Here is a 15,094-nt window from a genome sequence, read left to right as displayed (position 1 = left end):
ATCTCCTACTTTATCAATTTATCACCTTCCATCTCATACTTTATCAATTTTATTTATACTTTATTACCTACACACTTAAAACACTAATAATACTCTCCTTAATAACCGTGCCGGAACCAAATGGAACAAGCCCAATAGGACGGAGGGAGTACATATTTTATATAGATATATTTAGTATTGTACTTATTATAAAACTTATAAATATAATTTATAACTAATCACAAAAGTTATGGTTTCAAATTTATTATATAAGATACATATAACTTAATTAGTTTATTAACTAATAAATAGTGTATTTATTTTTTATTGATATTTTAGTAATTACTATATAGTAAGTAAATGAAGTGAAAATAATTTAAAAAAGTGTATTTATCTTATACATATCTTTAATACTAATAAGATGTTTATATAATTAATTAACTATGACATTAAGACAATTATAGTCACAAATACATAATTAGAGTAACTATACTTGAATAATATCATTTAGATTTAAGTAAATTATTTTACTATTTAATTATAAAGTCATATTCTATAAAAATTTAAATAAACAAGTATAAATTACTCCATAAATTATAGCCGACCACACCACAATACCACATGCCCCAAAAAATAGAAAAAATAAAAGAGGTGGTCTTGGGTACACCCGGGTGTACCGTACAATCGAGTTATACATTCACTTAAATTTTGACCCGCACCCTGATTTGAACACATATCCTGACCCAACTCATGTACTATTTTGGATACAGATCAACCCGATTGTACGGTACACTCAGGTGTACCCAAGATTTTGTGAAAATAAAATTAGAAAGGCTCTAACTCTAACAAAATTAAAAATAGAATTCCGGCTTTCCAATTTGAAATCGACGACTACAAGCCCTAAAATTTTACAATCTTCTCACAAGTCACCACCAAAGGAGCTGCCACAATTTTCCTCTCTCTCGGCGATAGCAGCGCCATGTTCCTCTCTACAACAACAGCACTGCTGCCTTGCTCTCTCTCGACGATAGCACTGTTGGTTAGCAGCGCCGCACTCATCTTTACAACAACAACATCGTTGCCTTGCTCTCTCTCAGCTGGGTGCGTCAGTGAAGGAGCCGCAATTCTCCTCTCTATCGGCGACAACAGAAGCAGCGCCGCCTTCCTCTCTTTCGGCCGGACGCGTCAATGAAGGAGCCGCCGCTGTTGCTCACAACTGCCTCCTTCATTCATCCTTAGGGCTGTAAATAAACCAAGTCGCTCGCAAACTATTCGGAGCTCGGCTCGAAAAAAGCTTGTTCAAGTTTGTTTAGAGAAGCTCGATAAATAAACAAACAAAACTTGAGCTTAGTAGTATTCGGCTCGTTAGCCCGTGAACATGTTCGTCAAGTGTTTCAGCTTAAAAAATATAAATTATTAGTAGATACAATTTAGATTTATCCACTAAAATTAATAATCATTGTATTAAATCTCAAATTAATTTTATTTGTTAGAAGAAAATAATTAATATATTTATTATTTTAAATATAAATATAAATATAAATTTAGAAAGTTCGTATAAGCTCGATTAGGTTCGTGAGCTTCAAAATATTCGATAAGTAAAGTTCAAAAGTTGATTCATTACTAAACAAATCAAATTTGAGTACACCATTATTCAATTCGACTCGATTCAATTAGACCCCTATTCATGCTCGACCCCGACTCACGCCACACCGCGTAAGTCCCTGCCTCACATAAGTAGTACTCCCTCCGTCCACCAAAAAAACTCCTACTTGCCCTTAAATATTTGTCCACCAAAAAAACTCCTACTCTACTTTTTGGACAATTATACCCTCCCTTGCTTTTAAAATTAGTACACCTTTACCTATTGGCCCCACTTTACTCTATCATTACTTATGTTATTATTGTTATTATTATTATTATTATTATTATTATTATTATTATTATTATTATCCTTATTATATTATTATTATTATTATTATTGTTATTGTTATTATTATTATTATCCTTATTATATTATTATCCTTATTATTATTATTATTATTATTATTATTATTATTATTATTATTATTATTATTATTATCGTTATTATTTTTATTATTATTATTATCCTTATTATTGTTATTGTTATTATTATTATTATCCTTATTATTATTCTTATTATTATTGTTATTTTTATTATTCTTATTATTATTATCCTTATTATTATATTATTATTATTATTATTATTATTATTATTATTGTTATTATTATTGTTATTGTTATTGTTATTGTTATTGTTATTGTTATTATTATTATTATTATTGTTATTGTTATTATTATTATTATTATTATTATTATTGTTATTATTATTATTATTGTTATTGTTATTATTATTATTATTATTGTTATTATTATTATTATTATTATTATTATTATTATTATTATTATTCTTATTATTGTTATTATTGTTATTATTGTTATTGTTATTGTTATTATTATTATTATTATTATTATTATTATTATTATTAGGGTAAAGTACCAAATACCCCCCCGACGTTGGCGTCCCTATCGCGTATAGCCCCCCATAGTCAGGGTCAGCGCTGTTTACTACCCTAACGTGGCAAAATCGTAGCAATTAACCCCCCGCGACTTAACGGCCCTAAACTCCGTCTGAATTTTTTTTTATTTTTTTATTTTATTAAAAGTGGGGCCCTCACCAACGATTTTCAGCGGGAGACGAAGGGACGAAGGGGTTTGGTGCTACTTCTAACATACCCAAAGGTCTTCTCCACTGCCATTCCAATTTCAAATCCGAAAAAACCCTTCTCCTTCGCCGCTGCTCGTCTGTGAATTCAAACCTTGCATGCAATGGCAGAAGAGGAAAATGACGGTTCAGGGTAAGTGTGTTGCTTGAGAAAATTGCGATTTAGCTTCGTTTGTGTTTGTTAGTTCGAGCACTGATTTTTTTTGTTTTGCGTTTCAGTAACGTTTTTGAGGGCTTCTTTTTCAACTTCGGGGGGTATTGGGAGAAGAAGCACGCTTGGTGTTATGAAGAGGTAAATACTGACTTTGTGGAGAGTGCAAGTATTGATTCATTGACATTCGAAATGATTGTGAAGAAATATGAAGAACTAGGCTTCCCAAATCCTAAAGCATATTTCGTGCAAGATTCGAATGAAACTTACGAGAATGGACTTTATGCTATTTACGATGAGGAATCGACGAGGAGAGTGTTGGATTTAGGTTTCATTTATGGTTGGGACGAGGTCTGTATATACATAGATCATGAGTTGCTTCCTTTTCCTTCTGAATTGGTGGATAGAGTACGCGGGTTCCTAGATGAAGAAGAAAGGGTAAAGCTTGATAGGTTACAATCAAAGGGGGAGAGTGAAAAGTCGCGATTGATTCAGGGTGAAGGAGGTAAGTTTGATGGAATTCAGGGTGATGGGGATAGGATTGAGGAAATTCAGGGTGATGGGGATAGGATTGAGGGAATTCAGGGTGATGGGGATAGGTTTGAGGGAATTCAGGGTGATGGGGATAGGATTGAGGAAATTCAGGGTGATGGGGATACACTGCCTAAACAGATAGATGAAGATAGGATTAAGGAAACTCAGGGAGAGGGTAGAGATCAGAGAGGGGTAGATGTAAGAGAAGGTGATGCTTTGGTCGAGGAAGATCTTCATACTGTCAACATTATGGAGTTTGATAACATGGAAATTCAGGGAGGAGAGAACAGTGAGTGCAGTGATGAAGATGGTGAAACAGATGAAGATGAGATGGATGATGAATCAAATGGAGAGGAAGATGAGATGGAGGATGAATCAAGTGGAGAGGAAGATGAGATGGAGGATCTCGAAGATGGTTTAGATGTAAGCTTCAAGCTTGGGCAAACTTTTGGCTCTGTCAAGGAAGCAAGGGATGCTGTCAATCTCTACGGAATAGAAGGTGGATATAGGTTGCGGTTTGTCAAGAATGAGAGTTCAAGGCTGAGAGTTGTTTGTCTGAATTCAAAGAGCTGCCCTTTTCTGTTCTATTGCTCAAAGATAGGCAATGATGGAGGCATGGCTGTGAAGACATTGATCTTGGAGCACAGTTGTTACAAGCAGTGGACTGTGCCAAGTATGACACAAACTTGGCTTGCAAACCACTTCAAAAGCAGAGTATACAAGGATACTAAGTTCAGTGCAAAGCAGATGCAAGAAGATATCAAGATCAATTTCAAGCTTCATGTTTCCTTGTTCAAGTGCAAGAGAGCAAGAAAATTGATCATGACAGAGCTTAATGGAAGTGTCATCAATGAATTCAAGATGTTAGAAGCATATATTCAGATTTTGAAAGAGAAGAATCCTGGATCAAGGTGTGAGTTACAACTGTCTAAAGAAGCCGCAGAAAGGGGTGCAAGAGTTTTTAGGAGATTGTTTGTCATGTTGGATGCATGCAAACGGAACTGGTTAATAGGTTGTAGACCTATTATTTGCCTAGACGGATGCCATCTGAAGAGCCTTGCCGGGGGTGTATTATTGACGGCAGTTGGGAAGGATGCAAACGACCAAATCATGCCATTAGCATGGGCGGTTGTGAGCAAGGAAAACAAGGTTAATTGGACATGGTTTATGTCATTGATGAAAGCTGAGTTGGAATTGAAGGATGGTGAAAGTGTTACCATTATTTCAGATATGCAAAAGGTTATAATCTAAATCTCATTCAAGTTGTTTTATTTACTTCACTACGTATTAAACTGATGGATGATTAACTGCCCTTTGTAGGGTCTTATAAATGCCGTGGAGCTCATACTTCCGCAAGCGGAGCATAGATGGTGTGCTAGACACATCTATGCGAATTGGTCGAAGAATTGGAGAGGCCCCGAGTTGAAGAAGCGTTTTTGGATCTGTTCCTGGAGTTCTTACGAGGAAGAGTTCAAGGAGAACTTGACTAAGCTTGGGGAGATCAAGAAGAAAGCTGCAGAGGAGCTTATGAGGTATCCTCCACGTACGTGGTGCCGAGCCTACCAAGATTTCAGGTGCTCTTCGTACATGGTTGATAATAATGTGTCCGAATCATTTAATTCTAGTTTGTTAGAAGCTAGGAGCAAACCAATCGTGAGCATGTTAGAGGATATACGAGTCTTGGTGATGAATAGGTTTAGGGATAGAAAGAGGATGTCGATGACTTGGAAGGGAGAGTGGTCCCCTGCTGCCATGAAGGTGTTCATGGCAGCTAGGGAAGATTCTACCATTTGTCAGGTGTTGTGGAATGGTGATAATGGGTATGAGATCGGTGAAGGGTTGGAGAAGCATACTGTGCTACTCGACAGGATGCAATGCACTTGCAGGATATGGGGGTTATGTGGCATTCCTTGCCAACATGCAATTGCAGCAATGTACCATTCAAAGATGAATCCGGAGAGTAAGATTGCACATTGGTATCACAAAGACACATACGAGAACTCTTATGCACACACAATTCAGCCTGTTCCAGGGGTGAAGTTCTACAAGATAGAGGCCCATGCTCCTATTGAGCCTCCCGCAATTGAGAAAAAAATTGGAAGGCCTAAGAAAGTCAGGGTGAGGGCTAGCAATGAATCAAGGCAGAAGGCTCACAAGCTTTCTAGGATTGGGCAAGTACAGCTTTGCAGCCAATGCAAATCCACCGGGCACAAGAAGAATCATTGCCCCAATGCATCAACTGAAGGAGGTTCTGTAGCTTCTACTTCCAAGGCTACAAAAAAAGGAAATGCTGGATTGGGAGTGCATGTGAATCTGGAGACTGGTAAAACAACAATCAATGTAAGTATTTTGCATACATTACTTTGTGTATTTGGTATACTACATATATAACTTTCGTCGTTGTGATTTTTTGGGCAGCCTGGCATGCCATCTGCAAGAGTTGTGTCACTGGGGGATGTTTCAACTCAAGAGAGCTCAGATCCAGGTGTTAGATTTCCAATTCCAGATGAAAGGGAGTGCAAGAGAAAATACAAAGACATAGGCAAGAACAAGTCTACGAATCTGCCTTTTAAGCCACCGGGGCTCAGATGGAAAGGCAAGAACAGTGTGACTGCAGCTGCTTTGGTCGATGAAGCGGTTGCTAAGAGAACAAGGCTGTCAAAGGCTAAATCATCACAAAGCTCTGGCATTTCTAATGTCTATGACTTAGAATCTTAGTTTGGTTTTGATTTGGATGTCTAAATTTGCTTTTGGATATGCAAACTTGTTTAGATATGCAAACTTGTTTAGCATTATGTTTTTTTGAATTGGCTTTGATGTTTGGATACATTGCTTTTGGATATAAAGTGAAGATAATGCTGTGTTTACATTACTTTGAATTGGCTCTGATGTTTACTATTAAGATCAAAAGGATGTTGACAGCAACATGTTTTTATTGCCAAGAACAAAAGCATACCATTAAGAACAAAAGGATGTTTCATTATCATCCTTTTCATTGACAATTGACAGCAACATGTTTTTACAAGAACATTACAAAAAAAATCATCCAACTAAGCATCAACATTGAATAAGCGATCCAACTCTTCTTCTTCCATTCATCACAATCATCCTTCATCTTTTGCAGGGCATACTTCAATTCGCCCTTTTCAACATCAAATTCGCAGCTTCTTGCTTGAAGTTTCTTCACTATTTGTCTACATTCTTTCAATTCATTAATAACAAATTTAGCTCTCTCACCTATGGGCTCGTCATGCCACACAAAATGCCCACAATTCTTCGACTGAAACAACAAAAAATGCACACCAATTAAGGGTGCGCCCATGATTATTCAGAAATTGCACATAATTCATCTGGTAATTTCGAACTCAAAAGAAAGAAAATTAACCTTCCAATTTCGACATCCATAGAACCTGCGACCAGGATTATCAGCTGTCCACGAAGTCATTAAAGGTGCTATCACCCTTGCGCCATCAATTTTGCACATACAAAACTGTGGAGAACCTTCCATGTCCGCATCTGTCGTCCTTCTTCGAAATGAATTGCTCGACCCACAAAACGAATTGGAACTCATAGGTATTATATATACCAAGAACGAATTGGGGAAATTATGAGTTCTTCGATTGGAACAAATTTAGCACAAGAACAGAAATCGAAATCGAAAAACTAGGGTTCTTCGATTGGGGAAATTATGAGTTCACAACCCTAACATTTGATCTTAAAATCGTTGGTGAGGGCCCCACTTTTAATAAAAAAAAAAAAAAAAAAAAATTCAGACGGAGTTTAGGGCCGTTAAGTCGCGGGGGGTTAATTGCTACGATTTTGCCACGTTAGGGTAGTAAACAGCGCTGACCCTGACTATGGGGGGCTATACGCGATAGGGACGCCAACGTCGGGGGGGTATTTGGTACTTTACCCTTATTATTATTATTATTATTATATTATTATTATTATTATTATTTTATTATTATATTATTATTATTTATTATTATTATTGTTGTTGTTGTGTGTTGTTGTTATGTTATTTTATATTATTATTATGGTTATTGTTATTGTTATTGTTATGATTATATTATTATTATTATTATTATTATTATATTATATTATTATTATCGTATATTATATTATTATTATTATTATTATTATATTATCCTCTTATTATAGTTATTGTTTATTATATTATTTATATTATTATTTATTATTATTCTTATTTATTCTTGTTATTGTTATTATTTATCTTATTATTATTATCCTTATTATTATTTTTATTATTATTATTATTATGTTATTATTATTAGTATTTTTATTATTATTATTGTTTATTATTATTATTATTATCAATAGCTAGTGAAATATTAGTAAAAGTACTCACAATACAAAAAAACTCCTACTCTACTCTTTTTAATCTTTTTACATCACTTTTACACCGCCTTTTTCAACTTTCTTAGTCTCGGTGCCGAATCCCAAATGAGAGTTTTTTTGATGGACGGAGGGAGTAATTCCTAAATCCCTTAACCGAACTAGTCAAACACGAAGTCTTTTGTTTTTTAGAGCAAACACGAAATCTTTTTTTTTTTGAGGCGACACAAAATCTTGATTGGCTTATTTATTCTAATTCCTAAATCCCTAAATAATTCTAATTCCTAAATCCCTAAAACACTGCCGCACATAAACACCCAAAAGTCAAAACCACCGCACCGCCACCTCTCCTCAGTCGCCGGTCCGCCGCCACTACCTGTGAGCGAGTCAACCAGCAGCCATCAGTGAGCGCGTCAGCCAGCAGCTCAGCAGCTGCCCCCGGCGCCGCCACCTCCTTCGTCCGTCGCCGGCGGCCCCAGCCCACCCGCCCAGGTTTGATTTTTGTGCTTGAACCGTTTTTTTTTTTGGTGCTGAGATCGTCCTTGTGATTAAATTCAGATTCATTTTTGCGGCATTGGTATTAGTACCGTATTTGAGATGTGATCAGTGAAATTTGTTGATTCGATTTGGTATTAGTAAATTTGAGCTATGCTGAATTTTGCTAAGAATACTTCGCAAGAGAGCTTTGCTGAATCAGTGAATTTTTCTGAATCGATGCGATTATTTGAACTATGCTTCGCTATTTGAATCGATTGTATTGATGGAAACCAATTTTGTTTGTTTGTTTCTTTTTTTTTTTTGGGGGGGGGGGGGGGGGGGGGCGGGAGGTTATAGCTAACCGAATACCGAATCGGTTGAACCCCTTCTGATGATGACTAACTAATAATTTCCGTCAAAATAAGCATGGAAGCGAAGTAGTTGGGAGACTTAAAGAAGTTGGTCCAATAATGTCCATTTCTTTTGGCTTATAATCACACAAAGTTCCTTGTAAAGCATATCACCTTCCATGCATAGCCAGTGTATGATTGATTTATACGAGTCAGGTTTTACAGTGTGAGTATATTATATTTTCTCTTTGTATATTTGTCCATCTAATTTCGATCCACTTCCCAGTCAACAGAAATCCCATCTCTTCCGTCCAACAGTTAGTAAGCAATGGCAACTTCGGATAGTAATTTAAGCATGTCTCCTCCCGGTTCTTATGGTGCGGTGGTTCTAGGCGGAACCTTTGATCGTTTGCATGATGGCCACCGTCAATTTCTCAAGGTTTGTGTGTATGCAACTGTTAATTGTAACATAATTAAATGCACTGATCAAATTGTATTAGTTATTGTGATTTGATAGGCTGCGGCGATGGTAGCTAGAGATCGAATTGTGATTGGTGTTTGCGATGGCCATATGCTCGTTAATAAGCAGGTTAGTCGCTGTTCAGTTTTTGGAAAAGACTGAAATTCATTTGGTATTTAAGAACAGCTGATGATGATTGAATGGGTTGTGATGATGCGTTTGATCTAAATCTGGGAAATATCGAATTTCTTATTCATTTCTTCATGCCCAATGGTTGCCTGGATGAAGGATGCCAATTTGTCTTTTGCCATATATCGAATTATGATTAGGTTGTTTGAGAACATATAGACAATTTTTTGGCAATCTTTCTCGTTGCTTCAGAGAAATATCTGGTTTCGCAAGGCATTGAATGTATTTTCTTTACGAAGTTATGATATTTTGCTGAACCTATAAGGTTTTGGAGTAAAAAAAGAATGGTTGGATGAGTCTAAATTGACACAATTCCTACTAGAGACAAGATTGGAATACTTGTTTAGAGTTGCATTTTTCAGGTAATGAGAGGGGAGGGAACAGCACTATATAAACCATTGGTGCAGACAAGTGGGATTTGTATTGGATGTTTTACACATATTGTTTGGTAGGATATAATTGAATTTATATGCATATGTGGCATGCTAATTGTATATAACAGACTTATGACATCATGTCTTGAAATGGAGAAATACACAAATCAATAGGTTCACTAATGTTCTTTAAACATGATGTTCAAATTTTTAATCACAATCTATGAGGTTACAATCACATGAGTTGTCTTATTTGGGCTTCAACTGACAAGGCAGCTGAGTAAACTTGCAACTCTTTGTGACCCATTTGAACTTACCCAATTCATGGTGCGAGAAGAAAGCAAGCCATGTTCACTTGGCACATAGGATTTGAATCAGAACATGTGAAGTCTAAATCATCTTTTCATTGGGGAAGAGATAAATCAGCCTGCTGAGAAATTTGCTTTAGCATCACTTTGTCATAACAACTTGGTGACGCCCATCATTTCGATAGGCAAGTTTTAGAAATGAGAGTTTAAGTTAGATAGAATTTCAGAGGTAATCAATGTGATTTATCTATTTTCATACACATTTTCAACTCGAGTATGCTAGTTTTTTCCATCATATCATCTAATTTACCTCATTATGCTAGAAAAATGGAAAGAATTATGATCTATTTTAACTTTCTTTTGTGCAGTATTCTAATCTGATCGAACCAGTTGAACAAAGAATGAAAAATGTTGAAGAATTCATAAAGGTAGTTGATAAATTTGAACATTAAGCTTTCTTATTATGTCTTATAGTTATCTCAACTGATAGCTGTGGTTGCTACCCATTCTTGAGTATACATGAAATTACTCTAGGAATCTGGTATTTTGACTGCACTTATCATGATACATTTCTGATTTATTTGCTAGCTTCCTCATCTTAAATTTAAATACTTACCATCTAGTCTGATGAGATTTGTGAAGGGATAATAAATAATACTCCCTCTGTCCCACTAAAAATGGCCTGTATTTTATTTTGGGCCGTCCCACTATAAGTGGCTTGTTTCCATAAATGAAAAAATTTAACACTTAATAAAGTGTAGGCCCTACCACCTTTAACCAATTTACACCTTTTCCTTAATTCCCGTGCCGAAAAGTTTTGAGCCACTTATAGTGGGACAGAGGGAGTAATAATCTGTGCGGGCAAGTTATGGTTATGGATTAACTGATTTAAAGTATCTTTATTTATTTCATGAATTTCTGATGTTTTCAATTGTGTCATCATGAAGATAACTCTTTTTCCTTGTGTGGATATGTTCTCTTCAGTCCGTAAATTCAGAGCTTGTGGTGCAAGTAGAACCAATTGTGGATCCTTATGGTCCTTCTATAGTTGATGAAAATTTGGAGGCTATCATTGTCAGGTCTAGTACATTTTCTCTGCAATATTCTGTTTTCTTTTTTCTGATATATGGAGGCAAATCCACCTGGCTTGTTCCTGGCCCTTGACCTTTCATTTTCTTTAATTAGTTATATTGTTCCACAAGGACCACAACTATAAAATAATTTCAATCCTTCCTAATTTGGTCCATATCCATGCTTAAGTTGTATTCTGTCAGATATGCTTAAGGTTTAAAGGTTTGGAATTCTTCGACGAGCTTTTGAAGCTTTGGTTTTTTTAAAACATGAAGATATTCCACAAAAAAGTTGATGGTTAAAGAACGCGAAAATGAGAATTTCAATTTTCAAGAATTCATGAAACTCAGTAGTTGAATAGGTTAACGTGATAGAAACTAGAGTACTTAGAACTATAGACCAGCAAATGTATGAATTGAATTTTATTAGTACTATTTTCTTTGTGGTGGGCTGGTGGTTATCAATTAGTACTAACAAAATTCTCACCTTTTCTTTTTACCTATGTTATGCAATAGCTAACTCAATTTTTTTGTGATACAGTAAGGAAACATATCCCGGAGGACTATCTGTCAATAAGAAGAGGGCTGAGAGAGGTCTTTCACAGCTAAAGGTTTCCGATCCTCTCCTCTCAGCGAGCTATTTTTCTTGTCATATACAGTAAAAAAATTTATATTTGTAACTTGTGCAGATTGAGGTTGTCGATTTAGTCCCTGAAGAGTCGACCGGGGAGAAATTGAGTTCCACTGCATTAAGAAGAATGGAAGCTGAGAAGGCGAGGAAGCTTCAGTTAGAAGGTCAGCTTTAGTCCACGGTTTCATGTTCTTATCATTTTCCTTTTTATTCTCTTTATATAAATTCTCAGATGTGCAGAGGTAGTCACTAAATAAATAATAAATCAATACTCAGAAAGGTATTCTTAATATGTTGTGCAATCAAATTCTACAGAGAAAGTCGTTCTCACTAAACTTATAATCTTCATTCAATGTATCAATGCTCTGTTGGAAAATACTCTTAATGTGCCTATTCATAGTTTTAAAACCTTGCATATATATAAATGAAATTTTTTATGTTACAACGACTTTAGCTCAATTTGGGCCAAATTCTGGACTCAGCACGATCTAATTTCAATGTAAATATAAATACCCTTCGCTTCTAAAGTTTTGCCTTTTCTATTATTGAAAATCATAATCCATTGCTGATTCATTGGTCACAATGTTTTGTTTATATAAAAACGAATCGGGAATTCATCGGAGAAAAACCGAGTACAGGTATATTTTATTGAGTCCAAATATCTTGTCGAGGTGATTACTAATCATAATTGTAAAATATTTTGTGAATATTTGTGTTTTCAAAATAAATTATTAAAAAAATAGTTATTATGAAATTTAGAAATTATTGTAATTTAAATTTAACTGAACCTAAATCATAGGTGACCTTTTATGTTATAAAATCAATGAAAATTTTGGGATATTTCAAGGCTATTAATATTTTCTACCAAGTTAATTTACTTATTTCATATCCCATTGAAAAGACACTATACGAAAATTTCTGGCAATAAGGATGAAAATATTCAATCATATATCTTATCCATTATATAAAGTAAACTCCCTTAATTTACAAATTTAATCTTAGTTAAAATGATTTCACAAAAAAAGAAATTTAGAAATTTCAAATTTATTCTACCATCTCCTCATCTTCTTGTTCTTGTATTTGTGTAACACATCTTTTTTATGTGTTTGTATTATTCTTGTACGAATGATTATTTTAGTAACAATTGCTAGTGTCTTTTATATACTTTTATAGTAAAAATGATTCATAATTTGTATGAGAGAGAAAAAAAATGTAGTGAGGGCCAAAAAAGTAGCAAAGCTCTCTTGCCCCCCTGGGTTCCATGGGATTCGTCTGCTTTTTAGTAAAATACTTACTACTGCAAAAGAGACATTATATATATGAGAGAAAAAGTATAGGCATAACATATGAATATATTTCAGCAAGGCTCTCTTGGTCTCCTGGGATCCTCCCCCTGCTGTATTTTTTGAGTTGTATCCCTAAGGTATATACCTTACTATATGTTTTTATTTATTTTATTTACTCATCAAAGAAAAAATATGAAATCCATATTACTATATAATTAACACGATGAAACACTTCAAAAAGTATTTTAATTATGGAAAAAATATGTCTTAGCTTTCTTAGTTGAAATTCCTAATTGTTTGCTAACTTTTAGAATACTTATGTTCTAAATTACTATACTTCGTATTGTGAGAGAAATAATACTCCCTCCGTTCCGTAAGAGTGTATCACATTTTTCATTTTTATTTGTCTTATAACAGAGTATCACTTCCCTTTTGGGACATGATCACACTTTCTCCTTTTAATCACAATCACTCATTTTTACATAACCCATAATCAATTCAACCGCAATCATTCATTTTCACTCAACACTTTATCTACCTACTATTTTCTTAAAACCCGCACCATCCCTTATGTGATATACTCTTACGGGAAGGAGGGAGTATTTCCACTTATTGATTTTAGATTTGTAATTCTCATGTCCTCATGATTACTTGTTTAGATGGTTAGGAAACGCAAAATTTATAGGATGAGCACAACAGTGCCAACACGTGTGCAAGAGTTGGGACGCAAATTCTCTTCGTATCAATGGAAACATAACGAAGGTGTAGAAGAAAACCTTTGGGTCATGTTGAAATTGTGTGATTATTATGTCTCCGAATGAGGGGTGTCTAGTGACTTGGAAGCAATAAACAAAGTCGTAGAAATGATTGATGTTCGACTGAAATACTTTGCCTTGGAGGCTTATGGAGTGAGTTTTGATATATCTGGGTAGTATATCAAACAAAACCTCATTTGAGCGTTACATAAACATTCTCGTTACTAACTTTAAAAAATCATATTTTATGGGAAGAAGGCCGTGGAGGAAAGCCAAGGCTCCAAGGCCGTGGAGGAAACCCTATGACGACGGCTCGTCATAGGGTTTATAAATAATGATTTGAATTTCTTATGCAATATCTAAGTGTGATTTATAAGACTTAAAATTTAATTAATAAAAATAATTAAAGAATATAAATTTTGTAGTTAAAATATTTTGGGTCACGACTCACTATATAACTTAAGTTAGTTACATTTCATCTCAGAAAAAATAGTGATTCAATTTTTCAATATTGTGGAGAAATCACATTATGAATGCATGGAAAACGTTTTTATATTTCTAAAAAATTGATACCAACTCAATTATTGTATTTATAAATATAATAAAAAATAATTTTGAAAGAATATATTTAAACTAAATATTAAAAAATTACAATAATAAGAATTGATATCATGAAAGGCAAAAAAAAAGAGTTAAAAAAATAAATTAAAATAGACTTATTAAGAAAATATGAAAGAGGATTGAGAATTTTTTTAAAATTTTAATTTTAAATAAATATACTCCCTCCGTCCACCAATTCAAGGCCTACTTGCCTTTTTGGAACGTCCACAAAAACAAGGTCTACCTATTTTTGGTAAGTTTTTATTCATTATTTAATCAAAAAAGTCAAAGATTCTTTACAAAAAAGTGAGACCCTTTCTCCACCCAACTAATAAAAATACAATTTTTCTTAAAAAGTGGGACCCTTTCTCCACTCAACTAATAAAAATACACTTTTTCTTAAAACCCGTGTTCTTTCCCCTAGGCCTTTAATTGGTGGACGGAGGGAGTAGTTTTTACATTTTAAATCAAATATTTACATAAAATATATCAAATTAAAGCTCTTATTGTGATCTTTAATTTGATATGCATATTAAATATTTTATAATTAGTCAAATTTCACAATTTTAGAAGATAAAAAGATAAAAAAAGTAAATAAATGCAAAAATATTTTTATAAATAAACCTTCAATTTATTATAACTATAAAATTATCACTCAATTTTGAAATCAATTTGAAATTAATTTTAAATTGAAATCTTAACAAGAATAGATTTTAATTCATAATTTTTTTTTTCTTCTTAAATCCTTTTATCCGAAGTCTTTTAATAGTGGGGACCTCTCCTTTACTTTCTTGCTTCAACAACTATGCTAACAGCTATCTAGTCAAT

The 15,094-nt window shown here is 34.1% G+C and overlaps 1 protein-coding gene across 6 annotated transcripts; it reads left to right on the top strand.

The window, feature by feature from the left end:
- Positions 1-7,929: 7,929 nt before the first annotated feature.
- LOC130997539 (phosphopantetheine adenylyltransferase) lies at positions 7,930-13,832 on the top strand. 6 transcript variants are annotated; one of them, XM_057922882.1, is made up of 9 exons: positions 7,930-8,258; positions 8,880-9,032; positions 9,111-9,182; positions 10,293-10,352; positions 10,909-11,003; positions 11,536-11,605; positions 11,684-11,789; positions 12,987-13,048; positions 13,571-13,832. In XM_057922882.1, the coding sequence occupies exons 2-9, from the start codon at positions 8,922-8,924 to the stop codon at positions 13,730-13,732; spliced, it is 738 nt and encodes a 245-aa protein (XP_057778865.1). In that variant the 5' UTR covers positions 7,930-8,258; positions 8,880-8,921; the 3' UTR covers positions 13,733-13,832. The 6 variants fall into 6 exon arrangements, with proteins under 6 accessions (XP_057778865.1, XP_057778900.1, XP_057778873.1 ...); XM_057922890.1 differs by having other exon boundaries at positions 7,969-8,258; positions 8,887-9,032; XM_057922917.1 differs by lacking the exon at positions 12,987-13,048 and having other exon boundaries at positions 7,945-8,258.
- Positions 13,833-15,094: the final 1,262 nt, after the last annotated feature.

Source organism: Salvia miltiorrhiza, chromosome 1 (genome assembly GCF_028751815.1).
Source record: "Salvia miltiorrhiza cultivar Shanhuang (shh) chromosome 1, IMPLAD_Smil_shh, whole genome shotgun sequence".
Classification (NCBI taxonomy): Eukaryota; Viridiplantae; Streptophyta; class Magnoliopsida; order Lamiales; family Lamiaceae; genus Salvia; species Salvia miltiorrhiza.
This window is presented reverse-complemented; position numbering and strand designations above follow the sequence as displayed.

Excerpts from the sequence above, each read along its gene's own strand:
- LOC130997539 (XM_057922882.1), top strand. The coding sequence starts at position 8,922 with ATGGCAACTTCGGATAGTAATTTAAGCATGTCTCCTCCCGGTTCTTAT. Across the intron at positions 9,033-9,110 it reads GCCACCGTCAATTTCTCAAG|GCTGCGGCGATGGTAGCTAG; the intron begins GTTTGTGTGTAT and ends GTGATTTGATAG. Across the intron at positions 10,353-10,908 it reads ATGTTGAAGAATTCATAAAG|TCCGTAAATTCAGAGCTTGT; the intron begins GTAGTTGATAAA and ends TGTTCTCTTCAG.